General features: G+C 45.1%; 1 protein-coding gene across 1 annotated transcript in view; it reads left to right on the top strand.

Moving 5' to 3' along the window:
* The window catches only part of C11H1orf216 (chromosome 11 C1orf216 homolog), a 34,369-nt gene continuing 19,254 nt past the window's right edge, over positions 1 to 15,115 (top strand). The window contains exon 1 of the mRNA XM_030220009.1: positions 1 to 97. Coding sequence (XP_030075869.1) covers positions 1 to 97 — 97 coding nt within the window. The remainder of the gene's footprint in view (positions 98 to 15,115) is intronic.

A 15,115-nucleotide genomic window follows, 5' to 3' on the forward strand; every position in this document is an offset into this window, starting at 1 on the left:
ATGGAGACAGGTAGAAAGAAGGCAAGTGACAAAGGAGAGGCAGAAACAGACAAGGGAGATAGTGAAGAAGAGATAAAAGGAGACAGGAAGAAAGAAGGTAAGAGACAAAGGAGAGAGAGAAAGACACAAGGGAGAGAGTGAAGAGATAAAAGGAGACAAGTGGAAAGAAGGCAAGAGACAAAGGAGAGAGAAAGAGGCAAGGGAGAGAGTGAAGAAGTGATAAAAGGAGAGAGGTAGAAAGAAGGCAAGTGACAAAGGAGAGAGAAAGAGACAAGGGAGATAGTGAAGAAGAGATAAAAGGAGACAGGAAGAAAGAAGGCAAGAGACAAAGGAGAGACAGAAAGAGACAAGGGAGAGAGTGAAGAGATAAAAGGAGACAAGTGGAAAGAAGGCAAGAGACAAAGGAGAGACAGAAAGACACAAGGAAGAGAGTGAAGAAGAGATAAAAGAACACAGGTAGAAAGATGGCAAGAGACAAAGGAGAGGCAGAAAGACACAAGGAAGAGAGTGAAGAAGAGATAAAAGAACACAGGTAGAAAGATGGCAAGAGACAAAGGAGAGGCAGAAAGAGACAAGGTAGAAAGAAGGCAAGAGACAAAGGAGAGACAGAAAGACACAAGGAAGAGAGTGAAGAAGAGATAAAAGAACACAGGTAGAAAGATGGCAAGAGACAAAGGAGAGACAGAAAGAGACAAGGGAGAGAGTGAAGAAGAGATAAAAGAACACAGGTAGAAAGATGGCAAGAGACAAAGGAGAGGCAGAAAGAGACAAGGGAGAGAGTGATAAAAGGAGACAAGTGGAAAGAAGGCAAGAGACAAAGGAGAGACAGAAAGAGACAAGGGAGAGAGAGTGAAGAAGAGATAAAAGGAGACAGGTAGAAAGAAGGCAAGAGACAAAGGAGAGACAGAAAGACACAAGGAAGAGAGTGAAGAAGAGATAAAAAAACACAGGTAGAAAGATGGCAAGAGACAAAGGAGAGGCAGAAAGAGACAAGGGAGAGAGTGAAGAGATAAAAGGAGACAAGTGGAAAGAAGGCAAGAGACAAAGGAGAGACAGAAAGAGACAAGGGAGAGAGTGAAGAGATAAAAGGAGACAAGTGGAAAGAAGGCAAGAGACAAAGGAGAGGCAGAAAGAGACAAGGGAGAGAGTGAAGAGATAAAAGGAGACAAGTGGAAAGAAGGCAAGAGACAAAGGAGAGACAGAAAGAGACAAGGGAGAGAGTGAAGAGATAAAAGGAGACAAGTGGAAAGAAGGCAAGAGACAAAGGAGAGGCAGAAAGAGACAAGGGAGAGAGTGAAGAGATAAAAGGAGACAGGAAGAAAGAAGGTAAGAGACAAAGGAGAGAGAGAAAGAGACAAGGGAGAGAGTGAAGAAGAGATAAATGGAGACAGGTAGAAAGAAGGTAAGAGACAAAGGAGAGACAGAAAGACACAAGGGAGAGAGTGAAGAAGAGATAAATGGAGACAGGTAGAAAGAAGGCAAGTGACAAAGGAGAGGCAGAAAGAGACAAGGGAGAGAGTGATGAAGAAAGAAGGGAGAGAACAAAGAAAGATGATGGAAAGAGAAAAAAGTTTCCAAGGAGAAAAACAAAGGAAGAGAGAGAAAGAAAGAAAGAAAGAAAGAAAGAAAGAAAGAAAGAAGAGTCAAGACAGAGGGAGAAAGAAGGTGAGATGTGAAATGTTTTGGATCATAAAAACATTTCAGCCCAAGAAAGGAATGTCATGGAAGGCCAGTTCCATGCACATGACCTTTCACCTGCAAGGTTACAGCATTTTGGAACAGGCCTGGACCAGTCCAAACCCTCTCTCTGCTTCAAGAAAAAAAGATGGTTATTGCCGAACTAATAGCTTTCAAAATTCCCTGAGAACCTGACCTGGGCTCCACTTTTTAACAGGCTAATTAATAATGAAGTAATGTATGCTTAAATGCTCCTGGCCGACTGTAATGACGGCTGTTTCTCTAGGTGCTGCTGTTTGCCTAGAGAGCAAATGGTGGGAAACCCAAGGCTCGGGAGTAGGGCAGGGTTGTCCACACCTTCAGGGCTCCCATTTTGTCTGTGTATTAAATGAGCCCTCTTGTTGCTGCCTTTTAATGGGGTATCACCGCCTCTACAAGCGACAGGCGAGTGGGCTGGGATCACTGCTTTCAGCAATGTCTTTAAAACTACAACTGTTCACGGCACGAATTAATCCAGCTTCCGCTGTTCTGTTTAAATATAATAATAAAAGACAGATCCAGCTGAAATTGAGACAGACTTGCTGTCTATGTCATGGAGAAGAAAGAGAAACAGGGGCTGTGGACAATCCTGTTCCTTTTGGGCCTCCAGCTGAGTCAGACTTTCTGGGATCCTAAGCTTTCTTTCACAGGTTCATTTCCTCTCTCCTCAGATTATTCGCTCTTCCTTCTGTCAGGCCTAGCCATTCCTGCAACAGTCTTGTGGCAGACAGATATAGATTGTCCAAGTTAGAACACTGGATACCACCAACATGAGCTTCTGCACAGAAAGATATGGTTGTAAGTGGTGGATTAAAGAGAGAATCAAAGACCCTCTCATCAGTACATAACTATTGCCATACTGGGAAAGACCAAAGGTCCATCGAGCCCAGCATCCTGTTTCCAACAGTGGCCAATCCAGGTCACAAATACCTGGCAAGATCCCCAAAAAAGTACAAAACATTTTATACTGCTTATCCCAGAAATAGTGGATTTCCCCCAAGTTCATTTAACTTTTTCATTTAACTTTTTCTTTAGGAAGCCATCCAAACCTTTTTTTAAACTCCGCTAAGCTAACCGCCATTACCACGTTCTCTGGTAACAAATTCCAGAGTTTAATTACACGTTGAGTGAAGAAATGTTTTCTCCAATTCGTTTTAAATTTACTACATTGTAGCTTCATCGCATGCCCCCTTAGTCCTAGTATTTTTGGAAAGCGTAAACAGACGCTTCACGTCTACCCAATCAAGGGCTCCTGAAGAGCACCAGAAAGAATGATGGCTTAGACAGACGGATGCAGGGAGGGGGAGCCTGGTAGCAATTTGCTAATGTATGGCAACAAATTTGCCAGCTTACTCTCCGTTTATTTTTTGGACCAAAACATTCATCAGTGTGGAGAAATGAAGGAGTAGCCTAGTGCTTAGAGCACCGGACTGACAACCTGCTCCAAATCCTGCTGTTCCTTAACCTTATTGCCTCAGGTAGAAGCTTAGATCGTGTGCCCTCCGGGGACAGGAATATACCTCCTGCACCTGCTACCTGCCGAGAAATAATCGTTGTTTAACCCACCTAAACTTCCCCAGTGCCAACAGTGTCATACACTATAATAAATGACGGCAGATAAAAACCGGCTGGTCCCTCCTGTCAGTCCTAGTGGTTTCCTCTCTCTATCACTCTGGGGAAATTTGGGAGGAATCCAGGTCTCCTCGGCTCCAGCCTGAGGGGGGCGCTAGAATAGGAGTTGGAGGTTTTTAAAAAGTATAGGGCCTTTGTGATGTGGTGCACGTTTGGGGGGGGGGGTGCAAATGTAGACATTGAGGCATATTTTCAAAGCACTTAGCCTTCCAAAGTTCCATAGGTTTCTATGGAACTTTGGAAGGCTAAGTGCTTTGAAAATATGCCTCAAAGGCTCTCGGGCACTGGAGACCCATGCACGGCCAGTGCAATCATATAGGGACCTTCAACCTAGTGCTCGCTCAATTACTTTTTGAACCTGGAGGCTCCTCCCCCCCACCTCAGACTGACAATTAAATGACAATTCGGATCACCTCAATACCACCACTCTTAAAACATTCCCATAAAAACAAATCAAAGGGAAATTATACAATGATGAGTTTGGGTTCATATTGTTTTGCTCTGCTGCTCCCCCCCCCCACCCCCCAGAAGCTGCCACCCTAGGAAACTGTCCTGTGACATTGTTACAGCTGCTTCTTTTCTCTCCAAACCCGCCTTATATTTACAGGTTGCTATGCGGTTGTGTATGTCTCTTCAGCAGCACCCACTGGTAGCAACCCAGTCCCAACCCTAGGAGAGGAGACCTGGGCTGGGAATAGAACCCAGCTTTTCCACTTAATGGCAGATCAACATCCACTAAACAGGCCCAGGCATTTCATTCTTGACAAGGGACAGTTGTCCAGTCATAAAACTAATGACAAATAATTTATAAATAATCAGCTCTTAAGTTGATGATTTTTTGTGGGGGGTGGGGGGATTTCATGCTGAAATCAAGCAGGACCTCTAGGTGCTGTAGAAAGATGTCCTGGTGGGATGTCTACCTCACAGCAGGCTTCAGCCTGGTTGCTCAGCTTAGCTTTGCTTCTGCTCCAAGTCAGGATTTAAGATTTTAGGAAACTGATAAGCATCGTTTGCATTCTGGAAACAATTTGTGTGCTGTTCCGATCTATTTTAAGCTCAAATTGATTAACACTTTTTCAAAAATGTGTAGCAAATTGCCATAATATGGAAGGCAAATTGGGCCATTCAGGGGCTACTGAAAGGACCACTGTGCCCAGACCTCATGCAGTAAAATTCCTTCCACAACATACTGCATCTGTTAAACTCTCAAGCCATCACATGGTTTCCCAGTGACAGCACAGAAGAGAGTCCAAGAAAATAATTGAGAATGAATCTGCATGTTATCTCTGCAGATTTGACACGATTAGGAGATGACACGTGATGAAATTGTGGTTGGAAGATCCCAGACAGCAAGCACTCTTAGAGTTTACCGTCCTTTGTTCATTGCGGGGGCCGGTATTAGGGTACTGAGTGCCCAGGGTAATAAGCCACGTGGCTGCTCCTGTCCTGCCAGCCCCAACTTACTTGCAGCTCCCCATTTGTCTTCCTGTTTGAGGCTGGCACTGTGAACGCATTGAAAACTTGGATGCTGGTCTCGTGAACCTTCTGCTCAGTGTGCTGCTGCGGCTAGGAAAGCGAATAGAATGTTGGGTGTTATTAGGAAGGGTATGGAGTCCAGGTGTGCGGATGTTATAATGCCGTTGTATCGCTCCATGGTGCGACCGCACCTGGAGTATTGTGTTCAGTACTGGTCTCCGTATCTCAAAAAAGATATAGTAGAATTGGAAAAGGTACAGCGAAGGGCGACGAAAATGATAGTGGGGATGGGACGACTTTCCTATGAAGAGAGGCTGAGAAGGCTAGGGCTTTTCAGCTTGGAGAAGAGACGGCTGAGGGGAGATATGATAGAAGTGTATAAAATAATGAGTGGAATGGATCGGGTGGATGTGAAGCGACTGCTCACGCTATCCAAAAATAATAGGACTAGAGGGCATGAGTTGAAGCTACAGTGTGGTAAATTTAAAACGAATCGGAGAAAATTTTTCTTCACCCAACGTGTAATTAGACTCTGGAATTCGTTGCCGGAGAACGTGGTACGGGCGGTTAGCTTGACGGAGTTTAAAAAGGGGTTAGATAGATTCCTAAAGGACAAGTCCATAGACCGCTATTAAATGGACTGGAAAAATTCCTCATTTTTAGGTATAACTTGTCTGGAATGTTTTTACGTTTGGGGAGCGTGCCAGGTGCCCTTGACCTGGATTGGCCACTGTCGGTGACAGGATGCTGGGCTAGATGGACCTTTGGTCTTTCCCAGTATGGCACTACTTATGTACTTATGTACTTATGAGATTACCGTCAAAAATTGCTGCCCTCGTGACACCTATTTTGAAGGTGAAAGGGATAAACTCAGAAGTAACCTGAGGAAAGAGTTCTTCGTGGAAAGGGTGGTGAATTTATGGCATGGACTCCCACTGGAAGTGGTAGAGATCAAAACAGTATCTGAATTCAAGAGAACCTGGGACAAGTACACAGGATGTCTAAGGGAGTGTGATAGGGAGAATAGATGGCATGGAGGCATATTTTCAAAGCACTTAGCCTTCCAAAGTTCCATAGGTTTCTATGGAACTTTGGAAGGCTAAGTGCTTTGAAAATATGCCTGATGGTATGGTCTTTATCTGCCTACACTGCCGACCTTAAGGAGGAGGAGGAGGAGTAGGCAGTCATGGCATCAGCTCCTGTTGTCCTGCTTCTTTGGCTGGCAAGCCTGTGGATCTCAGCCAGTCATGCCGTTCCATCTAACTGGCTCTGCTCTCCCAAATTCTGGCACTCTAGGTAGGGCTGGCCCTGGTTCATTGAGATCCTAACATGGCCATGCTACCCCCAGCTATAACTTCTGAGGAAATAACTAATCCGTCACCGTTTCACTGCTGCCAAGTTCCAGTTAGGTTCTCAGAGGGACTAGAATTCCAAGTGACATATTCAAGGGCAAACAAGGTCAATGGTAGCGTCAAGACTAGAACTGACGGTTTATTTTGTTCAGGGGATTGGGAGGGGAGAGAGCGGTAAAGACAAAATGTTTCCTCTCTGCGCTGTGATTTCAGCTACAATAAACCGAGGACCAGTACTAATGTCATGTGTGTCCTTACAAACGCACGGGAGTGATATCTGGTAAAGAAACTCTTCATAAGGGTGGTTAATAAATTCCAATAAACAAGTAAATACATGCATACATACAGCACCCGTCCCTCCCCACATGCACCCCACCAAGTAATCAACCATAATGTCCACACTTCCGTTCCACCTCACTGTTCAGGTCTCATACCTTTCCCTTTCTCAAAATACTGAGACAGGGCCCTGTGTGGACCACAGATGCAGAACAGACATAGTAACATAGTAACATGTTCAGAAGGAATGGATCCTAAGGAGCTTAGCTGAGATTGGGTGGCAGAGCCGGTGGCGGAAGGCGGAGATGGTGCTGGGCAGACTTATACGGTCTGTGCCAGAGCCGATGGTGGGAGGCGGGACTGGTGGTTGGGAGGCGGGGATAGTGCTGGGCAGACTTATACAGTCTGTGCCAGAGCCGGTGGTGGGAGGCGGGGATAGTGCTGGGCAAACTTATACGGTCTGTGCCAGAGCCAGTGGTTGGGAGGAGGGGCTGGTGGTTGGGAGGCGGGGATAGTGCTGGGCAGACTTATACGGTCTGTGCCCTGAAGAGCACAGGTACAAATCAAAGTAGGGTATACACAAAAAGTAGCACATATGAGTTGTCTTGTTGGGCAGACTGGATGGACCGTGCAGGTCTTTTTCTGCCGTCATCTACTATGTTACTATGAGGCATATTTTCAAACCACTTAGCCTTCCAAAGTTCCATAGGTTTCTATGGAACTTTGGAAGGCTAAGTGCTTTGAAAATATGCCTCTATGTATATCCTTCCCTTTCTCAAAATACTGAGACAGGGCCCTGTGTGGACCACAGATGCAGAACAGACAAGAGGACCTTTCACTGTTCATTCCCTGTGCATTCTCTACTACATCAGGCCACGGACTAACAGCATCCTAGCAGTATTTAATCTTTCCCTGGCATGTTGGAATAGTGGCTTTTTACCACAAGTCCTTGGATCCTGATATCTCTGATACCTCGGTTTTCGTCATTAATCAGTCCAAAAACAATCAGCGAAATCCAAAACCGACGAAAACCGAGGCAATTATTTCCATATGAATCAATGTAAATCAGTGGCGTAGCCACAGGTGGGCCTGGGTGGGCCAGGGCCCACCCACTTAGGGTTCAGGCCCATCCAACAGTAGCACACATTTAGTGGTAGCTGGTGGGGATCCCCAGCTCCACCAGCTGACGACCTCCCCCTGATGGTAATGAAAACGCTACTCTCCTTGATACTGGTACCTGCGCATGCTCAGTCTTCAGCGCATGCCTGCTGCAGACTGCCAAGGTGGAAAGAAGCATTTTCCCGCCAGCTGAGATATTTCTTTTTGGTGGGGGAGGGGGAGAACACTTGATGCCCACCCACTTCTTGCCTTGGCCCACCCAACATCTGTTGTCTGGCTACGCCCCTGATGTAAATCCAATGAACATTTAACATGGAATTGTTTGGCTAGACGAGTGGGGTGATGCTCACACAACGAGAAGCAACGCCACACTGAGCAGGAGAACGCGTGGGTCGCCCTTTGTTTTTGCAAAATTAACAGCTAGGTCACGTGTGGGCACGCCGATGAAATCCAAGGCAACCGACTTAATCAGAGACAAATTTTTCGCGGAAAAAATCGACGAAAACGGAAACCAGCAATGACCAAAGTCAACAAAAACCGAGGTATTACTGTAGTTAGATTCAGTGTACCTTTGTGTTTGTTTTAACAAGTGCCTGGGAGGAAAAACTGGAAGGGGCAGTCTGGTTTCACTGCTGACATAGGAAATGTTGCCCTGACACTGACAGAGGTACAAGCAGGGTAGGAGGGTGGGGCAAGTCAACAGTCGTTGCCAACCTGGCCTATTCTGATAGTTCATTTGAATATTTTGGTTATTTCTCAAACATTGATCTTGTATTGATGGGGGTCGCGCACAGGTCGACTCCGGAGCTCACTTCCACTGGGTTCCAGCCCATATCTTTTCCACAGTAGCTCAAGATGAATTATTTTCAGGTGCAGGAGGTATATTCCTGTCCCCGGAGGGCACACGATCTAAGCTTCTACCTGAGGCAATAAGGTTAAGGAACAGCAGGATTTGGAGCAGGTTGTCAGTCCGGTGCTCTAAGCACTAGGCTACTCCTTCATTTCTCCACACTGATGAATGCTTTGGTCCAAAAAAAAAATAGAAGGAGAATGAGCTGGCAAATTTGTTGACACCAGGCTCTCCCTCCCTGCATCTGTCTGTGGTGCTGTTGGTTGGCTAGCTTGGACAACATGCAAAGCTCAGAGAAATGGGGGTAAAGGGAGTAGGATGAGTATTCTTCCTAATTCTCTTTTGAGGGACACTTTGACCCGGCATTTGTGAGGGGAAGTGAGAAATTTTGTCATTGAACCTCATGAAAATATACTAGCTGGATGACATGCTTCATACAGTGCAGCTGATCATCCAAGGAGGGACAGAAAGAAATCCCTGGGCGTCTGGTACAGAGTCAAAGCAGGATTTAGATTCAGGTAAGGTTATCAATAGAAATCAAACAAAATAAAACATGGAAAAGTAAATAAGATGATACCTTTTTTATTGGACATAACTTAATACATTTCTTGATTAGCTTTCGAAGGTTGCCCTTCTTCGTCAGATGGGAAATAAGCAAATGTGCTAGCTGACAGTGTATATAAGTGAAAACATTCAAGCATTACTATGACAGTAAAATAGATACTATTGGAGATTCTACATGGAATGTTGCTACTATTGGAGATTCTACATGGAATGTTGCTACTGTTGGAGATTCTACATAGAATGTTGCTACTATTGGACATTCTACATGGAATGTTGCTATTCCACTAGCAACATTCCATGTAGAAGTCGGCCCTTGTAGATCAGCAATGTGGCCGCGCAGGCTTCTGCTTCTGTGAGTCTGACGTCCTGCACGTACGTGCAGGACGTCAGACTCACAGAAGCAGAAGCCTGCGCGGCCACATTGCTGATCTACAAGGGCCGACTTCTACATGGAATGTTGCTAGTGGAATAGCAACATTCCATGTAGAATCTATAGAAATCAAACAAAATAAAACATGGAAAAGAAAATAAGATGATACCTTTTTTATTGGACATAACTTAATACATTTCTTGATTAGCTTTCGAAGGTTGCCCTTCTTCCTCAGATCAGAAATAAGCAAATGTGGTAGCAGATAGTATATATCAGAGAAACATCAAAGCATTACTTTGACAGTCTGACAGAGTGGGAGGGTGGGGGTATGCATGGGGACATCAAAGCATTTCATTGATATTCTAACAGAATGGGTGTTGGTAGGTGATAGGAGGGTAATAAACAGAGAAATACAGCTTTATGGTTTATAATGGGTTAGAAAACCCAGATCCTTATTAAGTCCTGTTTGTTGGGTGTCAAAATATTCAATCATTCTTATTTCAAAGGTCTTACGTTCCTGTATTGTTTTAAAATTACCTTTCAGTATTCTTACTGTGAAATCACTGGTGCAGTGTTCTGGTCTTGTAAAGTGTTGGCCCACAGGGGTGGGGGCTTGACTGGCAAGTAAGTAAAGAGGGATCAGAACTCACTAGGAATAAGGCAAATGCCCACTGTACTGGCATTTCTCAGCACAAATGTCTTCTAGTAGCCAGTCATTGAGAAAATGAGGCTCTCCGCTCACAGAAGAATGCCCCAACACAAAGATGCTTCACCCCTCATCTGGTCCAATAAATGGTATCAGAATCTGCAAGATATTAGTGTAAATGTACAGCAAATATGTGGGAAAAGTCGCTTACAGCCCTTATCTGCATTCATCTGCTCTATGTAAGTAGTAGCATTTTGAGATGATGAAGGTCCTGACTGGAGCAGAACATTCTCACCCTCCCCCTTTCCTCCTCTTCCTTTTCAATTTCCTTGGTAGATGTTTCTGTCTGGTATGTATTAGTGACTCAGAGATGAGAGGAAATACTGATGCTGGCTCAGTGCTATGGAAGGGAGCTGGCCCAGGGTGTCTGTCTGTAGCCCTGCAGTGACTGAAAAACCATAGAGGAAATGTCCGGGGTCCCAAGCTCTCTTGAACTTAACCCCAATTCCCACTCAAATTAATACTAATAATAAATTGTATAGTTCAATTATTCTGGAGAAGGAAAAAGCCTCAGAACCCAGTCTTTTAGACTTCAATTGGTAATGACCTCATTGGCTGAAAAAACCTTCCCAGAATCTTTTTTACAAAAGTTATACAAAACAGTAAGGGCCCATTTTACTAAAGTGCGCAAGTGGATTCAACACAAGCTAAGAATTAGCATGTGCTAAATGTTAAGATGCCCATTATGGTCCTATGGAGTGGAGCTACTGCCTAGTGGTTAGTGCAGCAGACTTTGATCCTGGGGAACTGGGTTCAGTTCCCACTGCAGCTCCTTGTGACTCAAGGCAAGTCACTTAACCCTCCGTTGCCCAAGGTACAAAGAAGTACCTGTATATACTAAGTAAACTGCTTTGAATGTGGTTGCAAAAATCACAGAAAGGCAGTATATCAAGTCCCATTTCCCTTTCCCTTTTTGAGATTCTACATGGAATGTTGCTACTATTTGAGATTCTGTTGCTACTATTTGAGATTCTACATGGAATGTTGCTACTATTTGAGATTCTATGGGGAATGTTGCTAGTGGAGGAGTAGCCTAGTGGTTAGTGAAGTGGGGGATCCTGGGGTTCGATTCCCACTAGAGCTCCTTGTGACTCTGGGCAAGTCACTTAACCTTCCATTGCCCCAGGTACAAATAAGTACCTGTACTTACTATGTAAACCGCTTTGAATGGAGTTGCAAAAACCACAGAAAGGTAGTATATCAGTCCCATTTCAGCTTATGTATTTTTCTGTTTCTTGACTTTTATTCCTCATTTCATAATAGCTAGGCTCCTTTGCTCTAGTCCCAGGCTTTGGGGACTTTCTTACTGGTTTTTCCTCTCCTCGGAAGCTGCTTCATGTATTTGTGAAGACATATTTCTTATTGTTACTGCTGAATCTACCTCCTTGGAGGCCCATATCATGGCCTCTTGTTCCGGAACTTTCTTTCACCTGAATAATGCCTCTTTGGTATGATTGATGCCTTCTTTGGATCTCTCTCCCATATCCTGTGATCTCTCCTTTCCCCTAGGGTATATCTATTTAGGTCCCTGGGTCTCATTTCATGGGCCTTTCGATGCACGATTTTGGTTGACTTTTTCTGGGCTACCTCGAGCCTTTTAAAAGTAATCTCTAGAGATAGGCAGACTATTCCAGAAGTCTGATCAGCGATCCACGTAAAAGTGTGCATTTCAGTATCTTATTCCCTGGTAGCTTCATGTTGGTCCTTTTTGAACTAAAGGATTCTATATTCACACATAATCCTCTCTTCCTGGCAGAGACCTGACTTTATCCTCCATGAATGGGATGTATTAATCGATAAAAAGCAGGAACTGACCTTCTATCATGCTGAACCAGTCTGGCCTCTGTGGAATTCCTGACTTCTGTGAAACTCAATCTAACCATTGCATTCTTGCAGTTTTTTTTTAAATATCAGATATGCATCCATCACTCGCTTTGATTTCGATAGAAAAGTAATTTGTTTTACAGTTGGAAGGAGGCCCATAAGATGAGAGCCAGATGGGATCCAGGTCAGCGTAAACCTTCTGCCAACGTCAGGTTGTGGATGTCATTCTCTATTTCACTAATATCTTTTGAAAATGGTTTTACGCTCCTGCAGTAAAACCTGCCTGGTGTGTCAAGCAGGCCGCGCGTTTGGTCATGCTATTCTTATAAAAAAAATCAGGCTAAGTTAGAAGAAGAAAAGGAATCTTTATTTCTCACCCGCAACAGCACAAGAAATACCATTGGCTCTAGGCATTAGTAGTTTTACAGAACAGAGTCTAACAATAGGAAGGAAAGTTTTATTCTTCACTGTCATGCAAAGGTCACAGAACAGAGAGAAAGAAAAGAAAAGAAAGAAAGATTCTTAGCTATATAGAATTAGTTTGTACGAGGGGGGGGGGGGGAGTACCCTCCCTGGAAATAGGCTGTGGCAAGGATTTGAAACTCTCCTGCCATCTGGACTATTTCAGAGCAGGGTTGCCAGGTGGAAAATTTTTTTCTAGCCCAATCCAGCCCAAAAACCAGCCCAAAACCCGCCCAAACACAAACCCCGCCCCTGACACCCCCACCCCCGCGTCATCACCCCCGCCGTCACTGGCCCCGCCCCCGCCGTCACCGGCCCCGCCTCCCACGTCACCGGCCCCGCCTCCCCCATCATCGGCCCCGCCTCCCCGTCATCGGCCCGCCCAAAACGTCACTAACCCCGCCCAAAAAACGTCACTAACCCCGCCCCCCCGCGGCCGAAAAAGGCAAAAAGCCGCCCAAAAAACCGCAACCCGCCGCGGGCAAAAATTTCCCGCGGCGGGTCGCGGAAAACCGCCCAATTGGGCGGTAAAACCGCCCACCTGGCAACACTGTTTCAGAGTCTCTTTAGATGAGCAGTTACTTATATACCCTTCCCATAATCACAAAGGACCACCTCATATATCGCCCAATCAGCAATCCTGCAAGTACATAGGAGACCTGTGATAGGACCTTAGAGTCCTTGCCACACCTCTGCTCAGGAACAAACAGTTGGGTTGTCGTGACAACGGGGAGGTCTTGTCAGTTTGTTTGTAACAAGACAGTTGGTGGATGTCTTGGCAATGGTCTTGTCATAAGTAATGCCACACTGGGAAAAGACCAAGGGGTCCATCGAGCCCAGCTATTTTATTTATTTATTTATGTATTTGTTGCATTTGTATCCCACATTTTCCCACCTCTTTGCAGGCTCAATGTGGCTTACAATACATCATGAATAGTGGAAATAAGAAGAGAGTAGACATTTGGTATTACAGAAGGATTTTGGGGTTACATGATAATGATAATCAAGAAAGTAATATAACAAGAAAACATTAGAAACATGATAGTAATATAGCAAGAGAACATAATAAAACAGTTTTTTGGTTATTTTATTTACTTATTTTTGTTACATTTGTACCCCGCGCTTTCCCACTCATGGCAGGCTCAATGTGGCTTACATGGGGCAATGGAGGGTTAAGTGACTTGCCCAGAGTCACAAGGAGCTGCCTGTGCCTGAAGTGGGAATTGAACTCAGTTCCTCAGTTCCCCAGGACCAAAGTCCACCACTCTAACCACTAGGCCACTCCTCCACTGTTGCTACTATTTGAGATTCTACATGGAATGTTGCTATTCCACTAGCAACATTCCATGTAGAAGTCGGCCCTTGCAGATCACCAATGTGGCCATGCAGGCTTCTGACTTGCCCAGAGTCACAAGGAGCTGCCTGTGCCTGAAGTGGGAATTGAACTCAGTTCCTCAGTTCCCCAGGACCAAAGTCCACCACTCTAACCACTAGGCCACTCCTCCACTGTTGCTACTATTTGAGATTCTACATGGAATGTTGCTATTCCACTAGCAACATTCCATGTAGAAGTCGGCCCTTGCAGATCACCAATGAGGCCGCGAAGGCTTCTGCTTCTGTGAGTCTGACGTCCTGCACGTACGTGCAGGACGTCAGACTCACAGAAACAGAAGCCTGCGCAGCCTTTTACATGGAATGTTTGTAGTGGAATAGCAACATTCCATGTAGAATCTCCAATAGTAGCAACATTCCATGTAGAATCTCCAATAGTATCTATTTTATTTTTGTTACATTTGTACCCTGCGCTTTCCCACTCATGGCAGGCTCAATGCGGCTTACATGGGGCAATGGAGGGTTAAGTGACTTGCCCAGAGTCACAAGGAGCTGCCTGTGCCTGAAGTGGGAATCGAACTCAGCTCCTCAGTTCCCCAGGACCAAAGTCCACCACCCTAACCACTAGGCCACTCCTCCACATGTGGGAGAGTTCACATGTGTTGATCTTTGTGGTATGTCCTGTCAAAGAGATGGGTCTTCAGTAGCTTGCGGAAGTCGGTCAGTTCATAAGATCGTTTTTAGGTTGCGCGGCAGTGCGTTCCAGAATTGTGTGCTCAGATAGGAAAACGTTGATGCGTGCGTTAATTTGTATTTTAGACCTTTACAATTGGGGAAATGAAGATTAAGGAATGTTCGAGATGATTTCCTAGCATTCCTGGATGGTGCTCTTTGATATGTACCAACTGTGATTCCGTTACAGGTTTTAACCATGACAACACAGACCATAGACTAAAAGAGTGAGAATCAGGCAAGGTAGACAGCGTATAAAACAACAGAGGGACAGTTCTGTAAGCGGGGCAGCTCTAGTGGGTGCCCTGGTGCCGTGTGGTGAGAACCCATGCTGGGTGCCCAGATTCCATTAGAGAATGGTAGTGCAGCCTGGCATCAGCATGCCTAATATTTACACCAGACAGAGATCTGGCATGACTGCAGGCGCCTCAGTGCAGCAAGGTTGCACGTGACTTACTGTTTTCTGTGTGTGGCAGCTCTGCTCAGGCCCTGACCCCTTGCATTTATATAATGCTATTACAGAAGAGCATGAAATCACTTTGCTGTACTTCAGAGTGCATTTTCTCATAAATACAGGCTCCAAGTCATAGAATGGTCCTTACAGTGGGTAATTAACATAAGAGCACCAGAACATAAGAATAGCCACACTAGGTCAGACTGATGGTCCATCTAGCCTAGTATCCTGCTTTCAACAGTGGCCAATC

Source organism: Microcaecilia unicolor, chromosome 11, assembly GCF_901765095.1.
Source record: "Microcaecilia unicolor chromosome 11, aMicUni1.1, whole genome shotgun sequence".
In the NCBI taxonomy this organism is placed as follows: domain Eukaryota; kingdom Metazoa; phylum Chordata; class Amphibia; order Gymnophiona; family Siphonopidae; genus Microcaecilia; species Microcaecilia unicolor.